General features: G+C 43.4%; 2 protein-coding genes across 2 annotated transcripts in view; one reads left to right on the top strand and one right to left on the bottom strand.

The window, feature by feature from the left end:
• Positions 1-23,109, top strand: part of SYN3 (synapsin III) — a 308,303-nt gene that overhangs the window by 97,381 nt on the left and 187,813 nt on the right. Inside the window, exon 6 of the mRNA XM_090041085.1 lies at positions 12,473-12,562. Coding sequence (XP_089897211.1) covers positions 12,473-12,562 — 90 coding nt within the window. The remainder of the gene's footprint in view (positions 1-12,472; positions 12,563-23,109) is intronic.
• TIMP3 (TIMP metallopeptidase inhibitor 3) overlaps positions 16,496-23,109 on the bottom strand; it is a 57,083-nt gene continuing 50,469 nt past the window's right edge. Inside the window, exons 3-5 of the mRNA XM_090043141.1 lie at positions 22,659-22,770; positions 21,764-21,885; positions 16,496-21,146 (exon numbers count right to left, since the gene is read on the bottom strand). Of these exons, the coding sequence (XP_089899267.1) occupies positions 20,949-21,146; positions 21,764-21,885; positions 22,659-22,770 (432 nt within the window). The 3' untranslated portion in view covers positions 16,496-20,948. The remainder of the gene's footprint in view (positions 21,147-21,763; positions 21,886-22,658; positions 22,771-23,109) is intronic.

The following is a 23,109-nucleotide window of genomic DNA, read 5'->3' on the forward strand; positions in this document are numbered from 1 at the left end:
CCAACACTGGGCTGGCCCTAGCAACCTTATCTGGGGTCCTGAGAGTCTCCCAGGGCTGCTGTGTGGAGCCTGGCTGGCAGCTGTGGTGTGGATCTGGGCAGCCCAGCTCTGCTTTTGGGTGGCACATGCTGCCCATACTTGCACTGCTCCACCTTTTTTCTCCATGGATTTGTTTGACCCCTGGATATCCAGGGGTCAAAAAAACCCCTCCGTGCTGCTCCCTTGCAGCACAGAGAACAACTGAGCGTGCAGTATGTGGCACCACAAACATCTGTGTCACCACATACCGCACAGCTGCATACATCTGGATGTGGACAGTTTGTTTATCTAATACAAGCTCTTTTATTCAGGTTATAAACATCACTGGTAGACTCAGATCTATACTGGGAGTTCTTTGAGAGCCTACCAGCATTTCTACTTTACCAGCCTTCTGGGCCTAATGTTGGCTTCATCCTCCTCTTTTTTGCAATGCTTACAATGCTTCTTCAGCTTTCCTTGAATCTGTTGACTGGATGCATAAGAAACAAGAACTTCATCTTAAAATCTGGATCTCTTTCATAGCAGCTCATACCAATACTGCTGGGTTTTTGGACTGGCAACAAAGTTTATTTGAACTTCACAGAACCAATTGCTTATTTGGTTCTAGCAAGTCTTTGGATGGTCATTTCTAAGAGAGAATGTGATTCTGTGTCCATAATTTGTATTGCAGTAGCACTGGGTACTCCAGCCAAGATTAGAAACAAAAGAGAGTATCTGCCCCAAAGATCTTTGGATTTGCAGGCATAATTTGTATTTATTTATTAGATTTCTCCCACCCTATCCAAAAGGCTGAGGGCAGCTTTTGTGCCACCGGGTTTTGTTTTCGTAGCTGTTTTCAATTTATGGAAACTTAATTTTCGGGGGAAAAAGAGAAGATAGAGGAAACTTTTTAAGTGAAGTATGTTAGAGAAAAGTGGAGGAGGGAAAGGAGAGCATGGAATGACATGCAAGTAGGGTAGTTCATTAATTTTATGCTGAAACAAAGTTTTGTTGAGCCTGGCAAGTTTAACTGGAAATACATTGGATTCAGCAAACTTTTTCCAGCTTCAAGGCAGGGTTCTAGTGGAATCCATGGAGTATCAGGGATTCTGGAAGCTCTGGGGTCCCTGGCTGCAGATCAGAGTTACTTGGTGCATCTGCCATGGGAACCTCCTCTAGCTGTTCAGTGAAAATGACATTCTACCTACACTGAAACTGACAAGAAGGTCAGTTTTACAAAGGAACTGCAGGGTCTTAGGAGCTTCCAGTTTGTGGGACATTTTAAAAAGAAAAAAATGGTTTGGGTTTGATGCACACCAAAACTAAAATGAAAAACAAAAACAGAATTTCCTATGAGCTGGAAACCCTTGCTCTTTGGTGATTTCTGTGTACGAAGCACCAAACTGCCGGTCTGTACATGCGAGGGCCTACACTATAAAAACAGCTGATTCATTCATTAGCATTTGCAGATTCCTGTGGCTACTTGATTATCTTTAATTCCTCCTGTTTCTATTTCGGCTGGCTCTTCTGATCACTTTGTTTCCCCAAGCTCGAACTAGTGAGAGAGGAGCCCTTCTTGAGTGAAGGTACTCTCCAGAATTGAAGCTGTGGCTTCAAGGCAAGGAGCTTTAGGACTACAGACTTCAGCTTATACCAGCTGTGTAAGAAGGTGATAGGGAGAGGGAACTCCCCAGTATCCTCACCTGAGTTGCCAATGCAACTCTAGAAAAATCCTTATATTACTAGGGGTGTGCAAAATGAGCTGTATTCAATTCAGATTCGGCCTGAACTGGGGACAGTGATTTAATTAATTAATTTGGATTACTGTCCCTGATTTGATCTGGCCAAATTTGAATCCGAAGATTCAATACTGACTTGTAGAATCAGCAATTTGGCCATAAACACAACTTTAAATGTTTTTTTCTACATACCTCAAGGTACTAGGCACGACTTGTGAATCTTGCAATGTTGGGATGGATGGAGCGACCCATGGGGGAGGACCCCCACATGCTTGGCAGCAATCCCAGAAGTGGACCAGAACTGTTTCTGGTCCACTTCCAGGTCCACCAGGGAGTGCACTAGGGGCACCCCCCTGGCTCGGCAGTTGGCCACAGGGGGACCCCAGGTGCCCCCCAGACCCAGGAGGCACCAGTTGCCGAGTCAGGGGGAATGCCCCCTCCACCCCACCCATGCTCTTCCTGGCAGCCCCAGAAGTGGACCAGAAATGCTTCTGGTCAACTTCTGGGTCTGCTGCTGAGTGTGCTGGGGAGCCCCCCATGCTCCTGTGGGACAGCCCATCCACCCCAGCATTGCAGCATTCACAAGCCACCTGGTAACCTGAGGTATGTTGAAAAAACATTTAAAAACGTCTATGTCTGAATCTCCAAATCTTTCCGACTCAATTTGGAGGGTTCCAATTCACTTCAGAGAAATTAAAGGATCTCCTGATTCGATTTGGATTCAGAGATTCGGCCACCAAATCAGGCCAAATCTCCACCAAACTGAATCAGGGACTGAAGCTTTGCACAGCCCTATATAGTACCATATTTACTTGAATGTAAGATGACCCTGAATATAAGACAACCCCCCAATAATTAGATTTTATATATGGAAAAATGATAAACTTGTTATAATTTTCCAGGCATTGAATCTAATTAATTATTGGAGATTTGCCTTGCATTTATCCCTCTTCCATTGCTACAGCAGGGAAAATAAATCTGGGGAGGGGTCAGTTAGCCCTCTTCCCCTTGTCCTCCGCCCCCCAAAACTTCTACCTCTTCCGCTGCAGCCCCTTCCTCCCTTTACTACCAGACCCTGCTTTCCCTGAGCACATGGAAGTAAGGGGCAAATTTGAAAATACTGACTTTGAAACACATGCCTGTAGTAATTTAATTCATCTAGAATTGATGCCTATTAGCTTTTTTGAAACTGCTGTATGTTTTAGTACAGGGACTCTATAAATGTACTTTTAAGTAGCACTTTTATCTATATAAATAAATAAATTAAAAATATACATATTAGTCCAAAGCCAAAAGGCTTATGATTTACCAGTTTATTGGGCTGGGCCCTAGCAGAGTCAACAGAATTTCAAGCTATGGTGACTGTAGCAGAGCACTAAGGGGCCTGCTACTTGAAGAGTAGGAATGGTAACCCAGGTGCCGGTTGGCAGGGCAACAGGAGGAGCTAGGGGCTCACACCTGTTGAGTCAGCTGACCGGAAGGGGCAGGCCTGGCTCCTATATAACTCCCAGGCTGAGGCCAGGCAAGGAGGCCCCTGCCTGCGACAAAAGGAGAAGGAGCTCTGCCCTGAGTGGAAGAAGGGAGACTTTTGAAGGTGGGTACAGCTGGTGATATGAGGGAGAGATGGAGCACTTGTGAGGTGGCTCAGAAGATGTTTTAGCCATGAGGCCTGGATTTATATTATAGTGTGGAGGCTTGTGTTTTGTGTTTGTTGTTTAAACTGGAGGACCGGGAGAGGCTATAAGGGGATGAAGGAGACCTCATAGGGGACCCATGGTGGTGTGGGAACCCCAGCCCCAGAGAGAGGGACAGCAAGAAAGGTGCCAGAGAAGGCACAGCATTTGGGGTGCACAGACCCAGCCTTGGAGCAAAGGGGCCAGGCATGGCTACGGCCACCTGAGCCTACCTGCAGGGAGGGGTTCGAGACCCCGAGGAGGAGAGCTGGGGCCAGGCACGGCTACGGCCACCTGAGCCCCAAGGCTGCGGTAACCCCAGAGCAAAGGGGACAGCACAGAAAAGGCTGCGGAAGCCATAGTGCCTGTGGGGCACGATTCCAAGACACGGCTGTGGAAAGCCAGAGCGCCTGTGGGGCGTGACTGAGAGACAAAGGCTGCGGAGAGCCTGAGCACCAGAGAGGGCACAGAGCGTGAGACAGACCAAACAACATCCGGTCCATCAACGTCCGGGGTGTTTGGAACCCCGTTTGTATAAACAAGGGTTGGGGTAATAGGAACCATGACCAGGAAGCCGAGAGGCAACCTCCCTTTTACGTTCAGAAGTTCAAGACGTGGCGGGTGAGAACGAGGATGCGTTAACACAAACTTGGCACTGTAGGGGGTGCTAGGGGAGAGCACGGCAACCTTAGGATGTTTCCTCCACCTGGTACAGTGATCCTGTAGCTCAACACTGCTCAGTATGTCTGTGTACTCCACATACCCCTATAAAGGATCCATGAGAATTAGTCCACCCAGTCATGACTGGTACTGGGTGTACTTGGCAAAAGTCCTGGAATACTCCAAAAATGAGATGCAGGGCAACCTAGTCTGACTGCACCTCATGAAGGACAGAGTCACAATAATTATATGCGACAGGCTGAGAGGAGATGGCAGAGGGATTCTGGGTGAACTGTTTGAGGCCCTATTTGGTGATGTTTACTAGACATTCAAGGCTGGTGAAAAAACAGGAATCACTGGAAATGGGAAAGAAAGGCACGGCTCATCTGTGGGAGTGAAGAGGAAGTCAAAATGTATGCAGTGTAGTGGCTGACCATGACTTGGAAAAGTTGATGCTGAGGGAGACTGAGTGCAGTGGGCCCTAGCATATCTCTTCTGGGAGGGCACTGAGGTGCATAACTGTGATGGTTAAAGGTGATGGGCATGCAGGAATGCTGGTGCATAGATGCGCAGTGCAGTTTTTCTAATGGAAATAAAAGTGCTTTAACTGTAAAGGTGTGTTTTGGACTCTCAAGTGAACCACAGCAGTCACAAAGCAGGTCAGTAGGAGTATAATTATTATATTATATTTTATTATATAATTATTATATATTTTTATGATATAATATAATATTAACAACATTGCAAAAATACCCTTATCCTTGTGGTAGGTTCCCATCAGTATGTTTGTCCAATATGGACCACATGTTTTATAGTCATGCTCAGTGTTAGCTGCATTTAATCAACTTCATAGTTGGTTTCCATTACTGAGTACATGCTGCTTTTAGCAGCAGTTATTTAATGATAGACCATGTATTTAATGAGGTTTCCTTGTACACAAGGAGCATTTTTCCCATGCTGATTGGGGTAGAAAACCTTGCCTTATATTTGAGTACATATGGTATTGTGCAAGTGCCTCAAAATGCTAAACAGAGAAATCATGCTTGTACAAAGAGGGTTTCACCCCAGGCTAAGTTTTCTGTGTCTTTCTTCTTTGGGTGAAATACAGCATAGATCAGTAACAACTGGAAACTGTTTCCAGTGACTGGGCTTGGTGGCTTCAATCCATTTCCTAATAAAAAGGTGGCTCTGTTACAGAGGCAAGCCTTTGCAATTTGCACTGTTTTTGTTGGTTGGTCTCATCACTGATACCAAGGATAAAATATTTCTCAAGGCCAAGATTTATTAAAATAGGGACCTAAACCTGGCTTCTGAATCTGTATTTAGGCACTGGCTAACGTTGCCTGAGTTTTGAAAGCACTGTATACCCAGAAGCTCCCACTGACTTCAGTGCTGGTTGATCTGTGGAAGTGTCTTGAGATGCCAAAGATAATCTCTGCATTTGTGGATTAAGATGGGTTGTCAGTCCAGTTTTCAGTCTGGGGGTGTTTCTGGATCCTATTCATGGAGTCTAACATAATGCTGGAGACCAAGCACATTTGTTTACATTTGAAATTGGTGTAGTGATTCCAAGTATTACTTGCTGTTCTTTAAACCTGTGCAGAATCTTGTCTGGAGGATGTTAGCACTCTGTAAATGAGGTTCTCTTAGGGTATGTTTGCAACTTGGATTGCTGCTAAGAAGTATCCTCTGCCTCGTGCTCCTGCTCAGCATACACTAAGGCTGGGAACAGAAGTTGCACATAAACTGGTTTAAATAATCAGAACCTGGTTTAAACTTTTAACAGAACAAAGGTTCGGTGTACATAAGCCAGTTTCAAAATGGTTCAAACTGGTTTAAGATGCATCTGGTTGCATGCATTATCAGACTTAACTGATTTGGCTCAAACCAGTTTATGAAACTTCTGTCCCAGACCCCTTCCTGGTTCAAGTTGAATCAGAGTCCCTGAGCATCCCAGCATGGTTTCCAGCCCTAGGCTGGGCTGTGCTGTCTGCTCCAACAGAGAAGGGTTGTGAGGAATGGGGAGGCAGGGACTGCCCCTTCCTCAGGCAAACCACGGCTGGGATCTTGGGTGGGGGGGAAACCCCCCTTCCTCTGGTTAAACCCCCAGTTCTCTGGCACTGCCCTGCCCTGAAACTTACTGAACATTACTGCTGGCTGTGACTATGGACTACAAATCCCAGAGGGACCTGGAAGTAGAAAGAGGAAGCGAAGAACAACCCTGCAGAGTCCTACTTCTGTGATTCTGGACTGCAAATCCCAGAGACCTTGGGGGCAGCAGGAAGAGGTAGTGAATACACAGCCCATGCTGGCTATATTCCAGAGAGTGGTGGTATTGTTGTGCCCCCCAGGCTTCTGGCCTAAGCCACTGCAGGCATGTGGCTGTATTTCCTGAATCAAAAATATTACCATATTTACTTGAATGTAAGAAGATGCGTGTCCAGTTGTTTCTCAGTTTTTTCTCTGCAGCTTAGACTAACCTGCAAAGACTGAATTGATTTAGCCTCGGGCTCTTTGACTGTCTGTACTTAGCTAAAATGACAGAGTTGAGTCAGTGTATCCACTTTAGAGTAGCCCTGAGTGCATACCAAAGAGCACAACCAAGATAGAGAAGATGAGAGTGGTGCTGGGTTATATATCCTCAAGGCTGCTCTCCGGTAGCTACACAGCCTCATTCACAATCCCTAGTTTTGAATGCCAAGGGCTGTTAAGGAAGGTATTTTCAATGCAAGGGCCTTTTCTTTGTAAATGGCTTCCAATGTTGTTCCAACAAAGCATGCATGTGTTAATCTTTGGGCTCAGGTGGAAAGCATCTATGTTTACACTGGATCTTGCTGGGGAAGGTGGTGATGTGATGTATTGGTGCTATTGGTTTGATTTTTAGTTGACAAATATCAACTTGTTTTTTATTATTCTGTTTGTGTCTGTGTCTAGGGGCTTAGTGATAGAAGAAATAGGCATATTTTTAGAGGTCTAAAAGAAAAGAAAAGAAATATGCCAATGCTTTTATGAAAATGAAGCAGGCTGGCAGGACAGTGTGGGATAAATTGGCTCTGGCCAGTGTCTCTGCTGTAGCTATTCTGGGCCTGATTCTGCTTTGCTTTACTCATAGTGAATACTGCCTTGTACAACCCAGCAGCCCCAGAAAAGTTACAGCAACCAACTAAAATAATCTATACAAGTTTTTCTTAAACTACTCAAACTGGTATAGCAGTTAACTTAATCTACAATCTCAAGTTGGCATCTGAGTTGGGGTTTGGCCTCACTAGCAGCTTTATCAATGTAAGCTGGCACAGGCATGCATTTCAGAAATGCCTTTGATTCCCTGGAAGTGTAATCAGAAAGTTTTGTGGTAGCTATAAAACAAGAGCTAGACACATCAATGGCTTTTTTGGGGGACAAACAATATTTTTTTCCCATGTGTGTTATATTTTGATTTGTAAAATGAGCATCCTGAAAGCAGGGGAGTGTTTGACAAAGATTACTGGAAACTTTCTGGATGTGCATAATTGTAGGGGAGTGTGAAACCTGAAATGAGATAACCTTGGGAAATGAGCTGTTTCACCTGGCTTGAATTTTCAAAAACAGTCCAATTCCATGAGGAACATGAAAGATTTTGTGGCATGTTTCCCCCTCAACAGATTATAACAAGGTTTCCCTTGTAAATGTGAAAATGGTCAAGTGAATACAAGCTCATGCTCACTCAAACACATGTTCTTTTGTGAGAGAGATTGCTGAATTTTTCAGAAATTTGAGCGATAGAAAACGATTTTCAGCAAAAAGGCACGCAGTTTGAAATGTGTGCTTCTTGAACCCCTTGAATTTCAGGTTCTCAGAGTTCCAGAAAAGTTGTGCTGTAACCACGACGGGCATTAGCCAGTACTGTTACAAACATTACATATGAAATATTGTAGGTCTCAAGGTAGGGACTTGCAGTAATGGCCTTAGGTGAGTCGTGAGATGCCTTTCACTTCTTCAGGGTGTGAGGTATTAGAGATCTCTTAAGCTACAATGTTCTAATGCAATTAACAGCACATTCTCATTGTCTTTCATAGGATTTTGGCTCCTAAGTTGCCTAAGGACTTTTAAAATGTGTTGTCCTTTGCCTTAAGATGCACTGAGTGCCCCTTGTTCTGTTTTAAATTCTTCTGCTCTGATGTAGAAGAGCCCACCAGCTTATATGACTGTGTAGGGTATGTAAGAACCCAGATCCCACCTCCCATACTCACCATGAGGAGCTATGTGGTCTCTATATGGAATCATTAACATCAGTGGAGTAAAGCATTGTATTGCTGAAAGTGCCTTAGCAGAATGGCCCTTTAGATGAATGAAATGTGAGAGGGTTATATTTAGCCAAACTGCTGATGATATTTCTACAAACTTAGGACATGCATATGAGGAGGATTATTCTTCTCTAGCGGTCATGTATCTAAATGGAAACATGCAATTTGCTGTATTGGGTCTGCTTTTCAGAGTCTCTTGTCCAGTCTCTGCCTCCAACAGGTATGACAGTGACTGTTGGGGCTGTTATCAAAGCTGGTAACTTTTTCAGTCCTGACATGTCTATATGAATGAGGCCAGAAAATGGGCCAGACTTGCATATATATCTTTGTGCCATACCTGTTGTTGTAGCTGTGACTAATACCCCTGCTTGAGAGACAAGGCAAACTAGTAAGCATATATACCACATGTCAACCAGAAAATTATTCAGCACTTCTAGATGCTTTGTGTATATTCCTTTGCTGGGGTAATACAGAGATTAGTTTCTCTGTCACTGCCTTTGTAAGGCCACTTTTGCTGTGTGTATGCAGTGTGGTACATGTGCATCTCTTGGCCTCTGTGTTTATCTTCCTCTCTCTGTCTCCATCTCACTGTTTAACTTTTAAGTTCTGTTTGCTCACTTTGCTAGTCAAAACAGGGTTTTGTTTTCCTTTGTTGGGATGTGCAGGGTTAGTGAAAGTAGTTAAGAGAAGAAAGCTGTCCTCTTCTCTACATCAACACCTTCACTGCCAACAATAATTATATTCTAGACGTGGAGTTTTTCTCTTATCTGCGGATGCATGGAGAGGGGGTGGTTGTGTTAGAGATGAGATATGCCAGTGATAGAAGATTTCTGGATTTTCTCAAATGCTAGATGTTATCCCAGGAGATTAGGGAAGGGATTTGTCTACACATCTAAGGGCAGCTGCCCATTCAGCATGTGGCCTGTATCTACCACCCGCTCTGTAGGCTGTTTTTACACATCGGCTTCATTTTTCAGGCAAGAATTGCCCTTTAATTCCCAAAGTGTTTGTTCTGCTCTGCTAAGAAATTAAAGATTAGATTTAAAGAAACAGAAATGCATTTGCTAGGTTGGCCCAGTAATTGCAATGGTATGAGAAGAACCCAGATGAACGCACCACATAAAATGTTCTCAGTACACCTCAAATTATCTTGAACTTAGTTCTACAATTTATAAACCTGAGCTGATGCTTGTGAAAGTTTAGCCAGCACAGGCTGATGTGGCTAACAGGGATTCCCTGGGAAAACAGGGAGCTTTTCTCTCTCAGGGAATCGGTCTCCCTTGTTCCTTGAACAACTATCCTCTTCCTTTAACCCATCCTAAACCATGCGACCATAGATCATTAAATGATATTTCCTCCTGGAGATCCAGACATTTTCAATAATATGCTTCACGTGGTGCTCTTTTTTCATCTACTGACCTTAGGGCAAGCTGCGATCATGAAATCTGTTGTCTTTGTTTCAAGGAGCTTAGGTGGCAGCTTTGCCTACCACCCTTTTCATTATAAGATTAATTTTGTTTTGCACTTCACCACTAAAAATTTATGGAGTAGGCTGCATAGCAGACCATATTGAATAATGCAGAGCTTTGCTGATTACCAAAACAGAGTTGAAACTCTTTGTGATGAAGATGTGTTGTAAGGGTATGCGAGGTAAAAAGAAATCAAGGCTGCTTTCTTAGACATGGTTTTTTTTTATCCTTAACAGGTCCTCAAATTATAGGGAACTTTGAGTCTAGTTGAGTGTCCCTTAATGATAAACAGTTAATAATATGCATTCTGTCTTGTATTAGGCTATCCAGTATTACCCCTTGTATAAGGGTTTGTGAGGAGTCTGTTTTCCAGTATGGAAATCTCTCTCTCTCTCTCAGAATGATGTCCTCTTTGGACTCCCAGTGAGAAAGTAGGAGTTTTCCTTCCATCCCCCACATTTTCCTTCTGTGTGCATCATGCTGAACATTCATGAGTGACCTTCTCAGACAAACCTGATCAAAACAGGTGCCTATATGACAGACATTGGGTCACGTTTCCAATGTTTGGTGTTTTAACTGAGCGCTATGGAAGACTCCCTTGAGCAAGCAGCTCCACTGACAGGTCTCATTCCATTAAAAACAATTGATAAATGTGTATTGTTTTTATTTTATTGATGGGTTGGAGGGGCTGCAAGAGCATTACTTTTTTCTATTGCTGTGCTTGTGAGATTCCCCTTACTCCTGTCCCAAACACTTCTGCAAGCTCTTTTCTCTGGGCTGTCCATGGGCTGATCTGGGATTTTGAAAAAGGGGGTGCAGGTGATGTGGTACATTATCCCATATAACACAACCCATATTTTTATCCAGGTAAAAAGAAGCTAGAAGCTTTGCTAGGGGCGTAGAGCTATATTGTTCAGTTTAAGATTAAAGAAAAAAACTATATAACTTTATTGGAATGAGTTAAAAACAGTTGGCAGGGCTATAAAATAGAAGCCACATTACCGAGAGCATCTAACGGACAGCGGAATTGCAAAACAAAGCATAGTTTGATTAGTGGACTATCAAGACTGTTAAAAAGGAGAGAGGGTCCGTATCACCTGTGAAATGAGGAGTTTAAAACAGGGGTGGGCAATTACTGGAGTTTTGGTGAGTTGTTGCAGGGCGGACAACTGATCCCGTGCGCCCCCACCCACTGCTGGGGACACTGGATGGAGTGGGCTGGCAGGTAGCAGGGTCTCCATGGAGACCAGCATGGGACCCCTGAGGTCAGGGTCTGCTTGGCCAGGCAGGTAGGATGGGGCTGTGGGAAGGCCCCCATGAGTGGTGTCCAGGAGTGGGATGGGCAATCAAGGCCGGGATCACAGCGTGGTGACAGCCTGGGGCCAGGCCCTGTAGCAGAGCTGTAATCCACTCCCCAGATGTACCTTTGATGTGCCGGATCTGCAGACAGGGACGTGCAGCGAGTGGATCACAGCTGTGCTCTGGGGCCTGGCCCCACAGTGTTACCACCCTGCTATCCCAGCCCCTGCCCTCCTGTCCTGCTCTCAGACACCACTCCTTGCCTGCCTGCAGCCCCATCCCATCCAACCGTCAAAGCACGCCTGGCCCACGGGGGTCCCAGGCTGGTCTCTATGGAGACTCCAACTGCCCCATCCAGCACCCCTGGAGGTGGGTGCACAGCAGACAGGCTGGGGTGCCCAGGCAGCAGGGCCAGGTCCGGCAGCAGTGGTGACACTGGCAGGGGCAACTGGAAGGAGGTGCTACCATGAGGCTACTGGGAGCAGAGCCTAGCTGTTATGCTGACCCAGGCTCACCATGTGCCCAGGGTCAGTAGAACCAGCCACGTGTGCCAAGCCCTGAGCTGCTCCCTGTGCTTGGGCCAGGCAGGGCTGAGGGACCCGCCATGAGCCAGACAGAATCCCTTGGCAGGCTGGATCTGGTCCGTGGGCCATATTTTGCCCACCCCTGGTTTAAAAGGAATCAGCTAAATTTTAATAAGCCATGTAGTCAAGTGACTCCCTCAGCTAGGGTGGCCATCATAGAGGACGCTCCAGTTTTCTGCTACTCTGTCCTCTATTGATACAAAATCTGGCACCTTCAAGAGAAAAATAGAGGACATAAAGGTGCCAGTTTTCATATCAATAGAGGACAACCGGACTGTCCTCTGTGATGGTCACCCTACCCTCATTGCCTGAACAGAAAAGTTGCTGCCACTGCCACGCAGTTGGTTTTAAACACTAGGTGGAGCAGGAATCAAAGTGGGGTGCAACTGCACTAGTGCACTCCCCTTCCTCCCCTGGATGTGTCCTGGGGCTGTCCTTACTCTCAGTTCATCCATGCTTTGAAAGCTAAACTTATTTTTAATGGTTCTGTAATTGAATTCAAAACGATCTGCTACCTGCCTCTCTCTGGGCCTTCATTAACTGCTACTTACTCTCATTGTGCAAGGATTTTATACTGCCCACCAGAGATGAGTGTAAGGGACTATTCTATATTCACATTTTTCACCATCATCAGCAGAAAACTATGAGATAGAAGGAGGTGATTCTTCCTTCCACTGCAACACTTTTTAAAGGGCTAGTCTGTTGCACAATAAAGAGCTAATGTTTGTTCTTTTTCTCTTTCTTTAGTTTTCTCAGCTAATTAAAATCTTCAACTCGTTGGGTCCTGAGAAGTTCCCACTTGTGGACCAAACATTCTTCCCAAGCCATAAGCAGATGGTGAGTGCCTCATGTTTATTTTGATAATGGCATAGTTGGCGGGGGGCGGGGGGAAGCAGAGAATGTGTTGGAAATGAAAGGAGTCATTCTGGGAGTCCTGGGAATTTATACAATACCCTTGACTTTGTAGCCAAGAAATCACTGGGAGAAGAGCCATAGGATATAATATGACTGTGCGAAGCTTTGGTCCTTGATTTGATTTGGCAGAGATTCGGCCTGATTCAGTGGCTGAATCTCTCAATTTGAATCAAATCAGAAGACCCTTTAATCTCTCTGAATTGAATCAGAACCTTTGAATAGATGCGGAGAAATTCAGAAAGATTTGGCGATTCGGACATAGAGACAGCTTTAAATGTTTTTTCTGCATCCCTCTAGGTACCAGGTGGCTCATGAACATTGCAATGCTGGGGCACATGGAGCGTCCCACAGAAGCGTGGGGGCTCCCCAGCGTGCTCGGTAGCAGACCCAGAAGTGGACCAGCAGCACTTCTGATCCACTGGGGAGCTCACAGGGGGGCCCCCCACACGCCTCTGGGTCAGCAACTGGTGCCTCCTGGGTCTGAGGGGGGTCTGCCTGGGCTGATCGCTGAGTGGGGGCGGCGCAGGGGGACCTCGTGCACACTGCCCAGTGGACCCAGAAGTGGACCGGAAGTACTTCTAGTCCACTTCCAGGTTCACCACCAAGCACATGGAGGACCTTCCCACGCTCCTGTGGGATGCTTCATCTGTCCTAGTATTGCAGCATTCATGAGCTGCACCTGGTACCTCAAGGTATGTAGAAAAAAATTTCAAAGCTGTGTTTGTCTGAATTGCTGATTCTCCAAATCAGCATTGAACTGGGGACAGGGACCCAAATCAATGAATCAAATCACTGTTCCCGATTCCAGCCGAATCCAAATAGATTAGGGCCCATTTCACACACCCCTAGTATATAATACACTGTTCAGGAGGCCCCTTTTCCTTCCCACCAAGAAGGTGGGAAGGTAGGAAAGAAACAAAAATAAAATGAAATTTCTGTGTATAGAGGCCTGTTCTCTAATGCAAGGAATACACTCATTTGGATGAGATTAAGTTGAGTCTTTGCCCTGTCATTGTTTATGATGCATAGAAGATTAGGGCTGCAATATATTACACAAGTTTGTTATATCAGAGCTCTGCTATTGGTTTGCCTCATCTGTGGCATAGTAACTATCTAATAAACAAATTTACCACCGCTAGCATTGTTAGGTGAAGTTGGTTTGACTTCTTAAATGTGAGCTCTTATTTTCTTTGGCTTCTATCATTTGTTTTTGCATAATTGTTCTTGGTGTTTATCATCCTTCAATGTCTCAGCACATATTATGCCTTAGACTCGCACAGTTATTAAACATGCCATAGGCTCCTTAAGGACAACTGCTTCTTCAGAGCCTTGCAACACGTCTCCCATGGCAGGGAAAAGAGATGGGTGCTTTTACACTAATTAGCTGTATTTCTCTGGGCTTTACCTTTATAAGCAAACTTGATCCCATGCAGAGAAGGTTCCTAGTGGGGCCTTTTGATAAGCTTTTTTACTCTCAGCATGCACCCATATCCCCCCCCCCCCCTCCCCCCCCCCCAATCCCAGTGACTCCTGCTTCTCTCAAAGGCCTGCATGGTCATCTCTGTTTATTAACCATAGCCCCGTGTTTGAATACCCTGTGCTCTTCAGTTTGTTTCTCTGGGCTCATTCTGCATTCTGAAGCAAGGTCAGTGGGACGGTCAGCCAGTGGGCTTAAGAAGCATTTGGAAGCTAATCTATGGCTCTGGAGGCCTGAGTGCAAGTTTCTGTTCTGCTACATCCTATCTTGGAGCATGCTGGGTAGGGCTAGACTCTGGATGACATATGTAGGTGGGCACTGAGTGGGGTTTTTTGGAAGAAGGAAAAAAAAAAACAAACCCTGGATGTTTCTGAAAATCCTGTTAAATAATGATCTGCATCATAAGACTTAACTATGTTTAAAAATATATCCTGCAGGCTGTCTTTGCTTCTATTTTCTTATCTGTAACAAGGGGCTAATAGTACTTCCGTGCCTCATGGGGTGTTGTGAAGAAGTACGGTGAGGACTTAAGGTGGTCGGAGGCTGCTGCAATGGGGTTATATAACTCACTGGGAAAGAAGGGTAAATGGATGCGCTTTTTACCCGGAACTCCAGTTTGCATTAGTTTGTCACATCATGTTTGTTTGTAGTTGTCCATTTAATCAAAGGGCTGCAAATTTATAAGGGAGATGCTTTGCTACCTGGGTCACTACAGAACAGTGGTCAATTTGCCTTGTCCTCCCCTTCAAGTGCTACAATTTGAGCAGAGTTGGTCAAAATCTTTGTTGCACATAAATTAGCTAACAAATTTAGCCTTTTTTCTGTTTGGAAAACATTTGCTGATACTTCAGGCAAGTATATTTATTGCTCATGGAATTGTTTGGATTAAAAATAACCAACCTGCAGGTTTTTCATGATTTATTTTCACGTGTAGTATTTGGTTGCTCACTTAATTGCACCTCACATTGTGCTAGTTCTTGGAAAGAATGATGGAACCTTTGGGAACAGGGCAATAATAAAGTGCAAATAATTAATAGCAAAAAGTCTTCCGTGTAGTTAAATGTGGGCGCGGATTCCTAAGCCTCTTGCTTACGCTGAGTGTAACCTTGAGCAAGGCATTTACTCATATGCATCAGTCTCCTCAAATATAAAATGGGAATAATTTGTTCCTCACCCCTGTTTTAAATCTGGGAGTTCTGAAGCTAAACCTGTTGGGGTTTAAGTCTTGAGATCCGTAGTTGATGGACACTATCAAATAGCTATAAGGGTACACTTAAGCTCAGCCTGTTCTGTAGAGAAATTTCATCTTTCTGGGCATTTTTACGTGTGATCTGGGAGGTGTGGGGGGCGCTTTAATTAGTGAGCCTGAATGTCGTGTATTAGCATCCACCATGCTGACAAATGGTGGTGGGGCGCTTTGAACTAAAGCTCATCAAACAAGCTTTAGTTGAAAGTGCCTTGCTGCCATTTTTTGATGCGGGGACACGTGTGACGCCAGAGTGTGCTGGAGCATGTTTATTTCTGATTAATCGAGTCTGCTCTGACATGCTGGATTCCTAGCGCATCAGAGCTGGCTTCCTGCATGTGTATAGATGCCCTCTGTGTCCAAACTCTTCCACATCTTAATGAGATCTTACTTGGAAAATAATATGCATAAGGATTAGTAACAGAGCTGGTCAGAAAATCTCTCTCTCCTCCCATGCACAGACAGAAAGAAACACATGCACACACGCACACCATTCTGACAAGCTATTTTTTAATCAATAAAAATGTCAATGTTATCCAGAGTTTGAGCATAATTTTTTATTTATTTTTTGGCCTGAAAATCAAAATGTAGGTGCCTTTCTGTGAACATTTTTCTTAGGTGAAAATTGAGTACTGTGTCTTGGAGGAAAATATTCAGCCCATCATAATTACTGATGTTACAGTGATATTACAGGGGCTGGGATAGTCATATTGGAAAAAATTAATTTTTGCTTTTGTCTTCAGGCAGCCAAATTACGTACTTCAAACCATTCTACATTAAGCAATTTTTAAGTTGCACATAGAACCTCAGCTTAAATGTTCTTCAAGAGTGGTATCAGTGCTATATATTTATATATAGGGTATGTATTGCTCTGTAATGACCTCATATGGTCGATTAAAGATCTGAAAATACAATCTGCAAGGACATCTTCCAGGTTTTGGACTGGTAACCCTAACCAGTCCTCAAGAGAGATTGCTCTTGAAGAAGTCCTCAGGTGCAGAAGAAAAGCTGCTTGTGGTTTAATTTCTGGATAGGGTCTAATGAAAAAACAGCATCCTTAGGGCACGAACAAATCCATACCCAGATCCAGTCATGTTTGACAGAGACTAACACAAGTGAGACGGAGACAGAGTGTGATAGAAATAAAACCACTTTACTGTTTAGAATAAAAGGACACTATAAAAAGTGAACATTATGCAACATTACCTTAAAAGACAATATACATTCACTGAATACAAAATTTATAAATAACAAGGAGGAAAACTGTAAACAGTGCTACAAAATTTAGCAACAAATACATTCCTTCGGGACGAGATTTTTCTCCTGGGCTTGGCTTCCCTCCCCCCTGCGACTATTAAGTACAGCAGAATGGCCCTATAAAGGAAGGAGTGTAAGAGACAGCAAAGAGCAAAAGCAGTAGAATAGAATTAGTGGTTTTTAAGAGGATTTTGTTAAGGCTGATATATCCCAAACTGACTTGCTTTTAAAAAATAATTTGTTTGCACAGTCCTTTAAATGTTGCTCCTCCCTCAGAAAACCCAAAGGAATCTGATATAAAACACTTTTTACTTTTGAAGCATGTAAAAAAAAATATACCTGGAGGCTGTATGAAACTTGTTCCTTTTACTGGGATTACATTTTAGGAGGTGCTATTATAAATTGGAGTAATGTGTTCATAGTACCCTGAAGTCTCATTTTGAAGCACTTGATGAGACTGGAGTGGAGATGCAGTGGTTGGCATTTAGTTTAATCCTATTTAAAGGATCATGTTTGACCTTCCAAAATTAGAGAAGCTTGGTTCCAAAATTGTTTTTGGCTCTAAAACAGCAGAACCCCATTGGAGCCTGTAGGAGTCCACACAGGACATTTTACATTTAGATATGCCCTTCCACTGTTTTTACTTTAAGGGAAAAAAAGTCATTCCTCCCCAGGGTGAATATGTGCTTGCAATTTTTGAAACTCTAAAGGACATCATTTTTAAGCAAATAAGAGCCCTCAAGTCAAAATCCAAACGTTATAGGCTTACGTTTGTGTTGGAGAACTAGAAAGTGAAAATGGTTATGTACTGACTGCAAAAGAAGTGCAACTGGCCAATCTGCTTTCCAGGCTTAGAGAAAGGGAAGAAAACCAAATGCCAGTAAAGAAACAAACAGCAAGAATAGTACAAAAATGTGAATGAAGTATGTAAAAATGTAGGCTTAATAATATTTAAAGAAAAACCAAAATGGTATTTCTATTAAGGTCCTGATCCCTTTTACTCATGTGAGGAGCCCAGATGACAGTGTCCTTTTAAGCACACTATACTGGTAGTAGACATGTGAAATATTCCTGCTAGCTACTTGTGCTGCTTCAACAGCAGCATGATGGTCAGGCATAGTAATGCACTGAAGGGTGTTACTGTCATCCAGAAAAGAGGGTGCCTTCATGCCCCAAGTAATCTTTAGGGTACTGTGCCCTGGCAGACAGGATCAATGTTAAGTGAAGCAGGAGGAGGAAGGGTAGATAGAAAGGCAGAAGTTGAGGGGGCTGACCTGAAGCTAACAGAGTCCATAGAATAAGAACCATTGACTCAAGCAGGCTTTGGGTCAGGCCTTTAATCCAGGTGCAAGGTAAAGCTAAGCCCACAGACTACATGTCCCTGATAGTACTCATTAAACATATAGGAAGTCTTCCAACAGAAATGTATTTTTGCTAGTCTCTTTCCCCTTACTCTTTCCCTCCATTTGGCTCCACATTTTAAAAAGCCTCTGTGACTGCTTCTTTATTTAGCAAGGGGGCAGGTTGTTTTCCAACCCTCTTGCCACTCTTTCTGTCTGCATGTTGAAAGTATTTTTACCCTCTGCAATATATAATGGAAATCTGTAAAGAAAATAAATTTGTTGGTGGCGGGGTTGTTTTTCATGGTGGTGGTAGTTGTTTACAAAACACACAGATACATTACAGCTACTTAGGAACACATCTTCATAGTAGAATAAAAAGATCTTCGTGATAATTTGATTGTAATACTGTGGTGTCTCAGCTATTTAAATGATCTGAAACTATACAGTCAGTGAAAAAGTAAAATACAGAGCTATAGTTCAATGGAAATTAATCCCCAGCACCTCCTTACATGAGAGGCATCTTCATCTTGCCTTCCAAAGCTGGGAGAAGTGGCTGTGGCCTGGTGATTTAACTCTTGCTAAAGCACCTTTGATAGAGCAGTTGAGTTTGACCTTGGTGATCTCCAGCAATGGTGATTCCTCAAGTTGCAAAATGTGCTGGTGGAGTCGTCATTGCTGAAGATGCAGGGCAGAGGTACTGCACTGAGTGACCCCTGTGGCTTCAGTGGGGTTGCACAGTTCAAATGGAGCAGAAAATTGTCCCCTGCATTCCAGGCTTGACTCATTGACACTTATCTCAAAAGGCAAGTTGACATAGCACCTGATTCTGTGACAAATGCTGAGAATTACCTCCCCCCTCACTGGTTTCAGTAGGAGCCAAAGATCAGGTCTAAAATTTAAGGGTAGGAACAAGACAGTGGGATTGTCAAAAAAAAAAAAAAAAGGCCACAAGTGTTCTAGGAGGATGAATCCCATTGAGTTGTGATAAGCCTCCTGATCTGCTGTCACTCAGGTGCTAACAAGAATCCCAAACATGATTCCTTCCAACTCAAGCAACTCTGAAAATGCTGTTTCAGCCAATCTTAAAAATAAGGCCATGTGCCTTCTGTGGTAGTTCTCCCATAAAACTGGCCATTTCCCATTTAGATCTGCAGAGCTCCAAAATGTTACAGGAGATCACACCCTTTCCTCTCCTAATGTCCCACTATTATGGCAGAGAGGCCTCAAACAAAGCTCCACTAGTGAAATGACCACTGAACGCAAAATGCTCCGTTACCCTCATCTGGGGTTATTACAATGCCTTTTCTTGCTTACAGCAGCTCTGCTTCCTAAGTGGAATGAACTGAAGATACATGGAAATATACGATAAATAATTATAATAATAAAAAAAACCACAATGAAGTTAATTGTAATCCTCTTCTTCCCCCCACCCCACCCCTTCAGCTCAGTAAAACATAACAGTCACACAGTTTGTCATCACCCCTGCATCAACATTAAAACTTAAAATATTTTTATTTGATAAGAAAAATTTATATTATAGTTTTCTTGATAAAAACAAAACAGAACAAAATCCTCCAGTCACCAATGTAGCAAAGCCAGGATGGCTCTTTCCCCCTTCCTCCTCAACCTTGTTACCACAGGACTCGTATGTGCATACGCACAACTCTGCTTAACAATGGCTAGACAGGAACTCAGCACTTGATTCATGCTGCAGTCCTCAGGACAGCTGAGATATAGGGCTCCAGAAAGTGCTGCCCACTTTTTCTCTATATGCAAACGCAGCCAGTGTCACTGCAGGAGGGAGAGCCACGGTACTGGGAGGTGTGGAGGAAGCAATGGATCTATCCGCTCCTGCAGATGAACTGGACTTTCAATATCTTAAAAAATAATAATAAAATCACTGACTTGGAATGTCAAGATTTCTGTCTTTTCAAACACAATCAAACCACTGTTTGTTTATAACACCAAGTAATTCCATGTCCTGTCAAAAAATAGCTTATGTCATTATGTGTATATACATCTTAATTCAGCTAAACACTATTTTGGCAATAGATTTTTTTTTTTTAATAGCAAGAGCCCTAGTGCGTCTCCCCTTTCCCCCCTCCCCACATGATTGACTTAGTGATGGGTCTTTTGCATCTGTTTGGTTTAAGATGTTCACCAGGTTGTTTTGCTGTCGGAGTTAAGCTACAAAAATTTCCAGGGCCAGCTCTGTTTGAAAGAGGGAGGTTCACCTTACACCTGCTCCGTTGGAAGTGAATGTCCTCCCAGAACGCAAAGTAGTTTCTAAAAAATAGCATAATACCTTTCTCTTCCACTGTATGACTGAATGGGCCCAGCACCCGCTCATCCCATGCTGCTTTCACACACAGCGCAGAGCCTGGCACACAAGCTGAGTTCTCCCACCACTGTGACCAATCACATTTTCAGTTCCCCATATGAGAAAGGGTTTGTTTTGGGGGTGGTGTGTGTTTTATTTTGGAGTTGGTGGGTTTTTGTTGGGTTTTTTTGCTTGTGTTGTTTGCCGATTTGATGGATGAAACCTGTTTTCCTTCTTAGGATTCCCCACTTTGAGCACTAAGTGCACAAGTAGGGGTTGGGGAAGCTAGGGCCTTGAGGAAAGTTACAGGGCCCACCTGGCATAGTTTTTAGATTTTTGTTTTCCTAAAAAAATAGAGATTATATTGCTATAGCTAATGATACATACTGAGAGCAAGGGCTCCATTTTTTTTTCTGGCGTGCAAACAAAAGTTCCCAGACAATTGTCACCTGACCAGAATGAGCAATATTAAAACCAGAAAAAAGATGATTAAAACAAATTCAGTATGAGAGCACAGGCTTTTGTGTTTAAGTGTTCGAAGTGCTAAAATTTGCAAGAAAACAGGCACTAATTTCATTGTCATCATCAGGATCTGGTAAGAGTTAGTGTCCAAGGGAAGTTCAGCCACAATTAAGGGAGGGAGGGAGACAGAAGGGATTATGTGTTCACGGATCTGTGGCATTGATGATAGTTTTATCAGGAGGTGCCCATCCTCTGTACCAGCTGCAGTAACCTTCCACCCGCTGGATGCAGGCGTAGTTCTTTGACTGGTATCCTGAATGGCCGAAGCTGGAGAGCATATCTGTCCAAATGCACTCACTCTTAGAGGTGACAAAGCAGGGCAAGTAGTAGCAAGGCCTAATCTGCAATTATAAAAAGCAAACAGGTAAGGATGCATTGAAGGCAAATTTCTAGACCTTTGGTTTAAACTGGAAACTGATATTTTGAATTCCCTCTTCAAAACTTTAAGAGTAACTAAAAATTAAATAAACGCTTAAATCTGTGCTTCACTGCACATACACCCGCCCCACACCCCTTTTCTTCACACTGAAGTCAATCAGACTTTTCATCGTCTTAAAGTTAAGTGCCTTGTCCTTTGCAGGACTGGAGCTGTTCACTGAGGGTTACCTCTGAGCTTGTAAATGCTCAGAAGATTTACAGAGAAAAAAGTCCATTTTGCCAGTGCTTTTGCACATAAATAACTGATCTTCAAATTGATTTTGCTGGAATTTTTTTAAGATTTCCACCTTCCAAATTAAAGTCAACAGCTTATAGAAGAGGCACAAATAGAGCATATTAAGTTATTCATTAAGTTGTGAAACCAGTGAAAAGGAAAAGTTTTGTCACTCTCTTACTTCTATATAAAAATTTTATCCTCCATTTCCTTTCCTGACTGTTCACCTGCATTATTGATTGCATCAGCTGGAATACGTACAGTACTTAGACTTTCTGACTACATCTAACTGAAGACAATACATACCTTGCATCCACAGCCCAGGTGGTAACGATGATTTAGTCCTTTGCGTTGGGCTTGGGTCAGTCTGTCCCATTTCTCATACCAGTTACACAGACCGGTGTAAACCTTTCCTTCATATACCCGGCCTTAAAAAGATAGAAATGGACACAAGTGAGTCCTCCTCAGTTCAGGCTGTTGTTTAGTTTTCCACGCTGACTGATGTTTCTTAATGCCAGATATTTGGCTTTCATTACTGTTCAGCAGTCACTTTATTTTATATTATTGATTCTGGTATTAGTGAGAGCCATGGCACATGTAGGACGTGTTGCCACATCTGTGTTAGTCCTGACAGTGTGCAAGTGAATAACACCATATACAGCAGGGCAAGGCTTAGACATGCTGATACTTTCACAAGAAACGAGATTCATTGTGTGCTTTGCTCCTATTCTCTTTTCATTCTTATGTTAACAGCTCACTTTGCATCAACTCATACTGAAAGAACTTTTCCATGTCCAGGTCAATGAACAGTATCAAGATATTTCCATTCAAGTGGCCTCTGTGGGGTGGATAAGCTATCTCAGTTACGGATTAATAGCTACTTATTGCGCCCCGCCCCCCAAACAAAAAACCTGTTTGTTGCAGGTTATATGGTTGGGGGGCTGCATACATTTAGGAAAAAAAGGAGGGATGTGTTGCCAGAAGGGAGCCAAGCTCTTGAAACTGAACTGCTACTGATGGATTATCACCGCATTCTGAGTTCTGTGCAACTTCCTAGCACAGAACAGCAGATGTGGTGCTTTTGGGAAACTACTTTTAGAAGTGATCTACCCAGCTGCCCCTTTCTGTGCAAACCATTCAGCAGGTACAGCTACACACTGAAAAGAGGTCTTGAATCTTAGGAAACCCAGTGGTCCCTTACCTGTAATCAGATACTGGTACTTGTTGACCTCCAACTTGACACCACAAAGACTTTCAGAAGCTTCTGTGTAGATATACTGAACGTGTGGCATAATCTGAAAGCCTCTGTACATCTAGAGAAATAATAAGCATATGTTAGGCTGGGAGGACAGTTTTTCACAGTTATGCTGGAATTTCATTAAATCTCTTAATGCTCTCAGGCTATGGGTCTGGGCAGTGAACTTTAGTACTCATGAAAGTGAGGGACTGATGGCATTAGTTGAACCCTGGGGTAATGCAGGCATGTGATTTGTTGGCATTCCTACATAGATCTGCCAATAGATATCAGAATCCTCTTATAACCCATTACTATACAGCACCAGGACCCAACTTGCCCCATTCCCAAGTTTTGACCAGGAATTAACCCATCTCTTAGAGTGCCAAGATTTCCAGATGTCCCATTTTTTAAGGTG

Source organism: Crocodylus siamensis, chromosome 4 (assembly GCF_052110815.1).
Source record: "Crocodylus siamensis isolate JL-2025a chromosome 4, ASM5211081v1, whole genome shotgun sequence".
Taxonomy (NCBI): domain Eukaryota; kingdom Metazoa; phylum Chordata; order Crocodylia; family Crocodylidae; genus Crocodylus; species Crocodylus siamensis.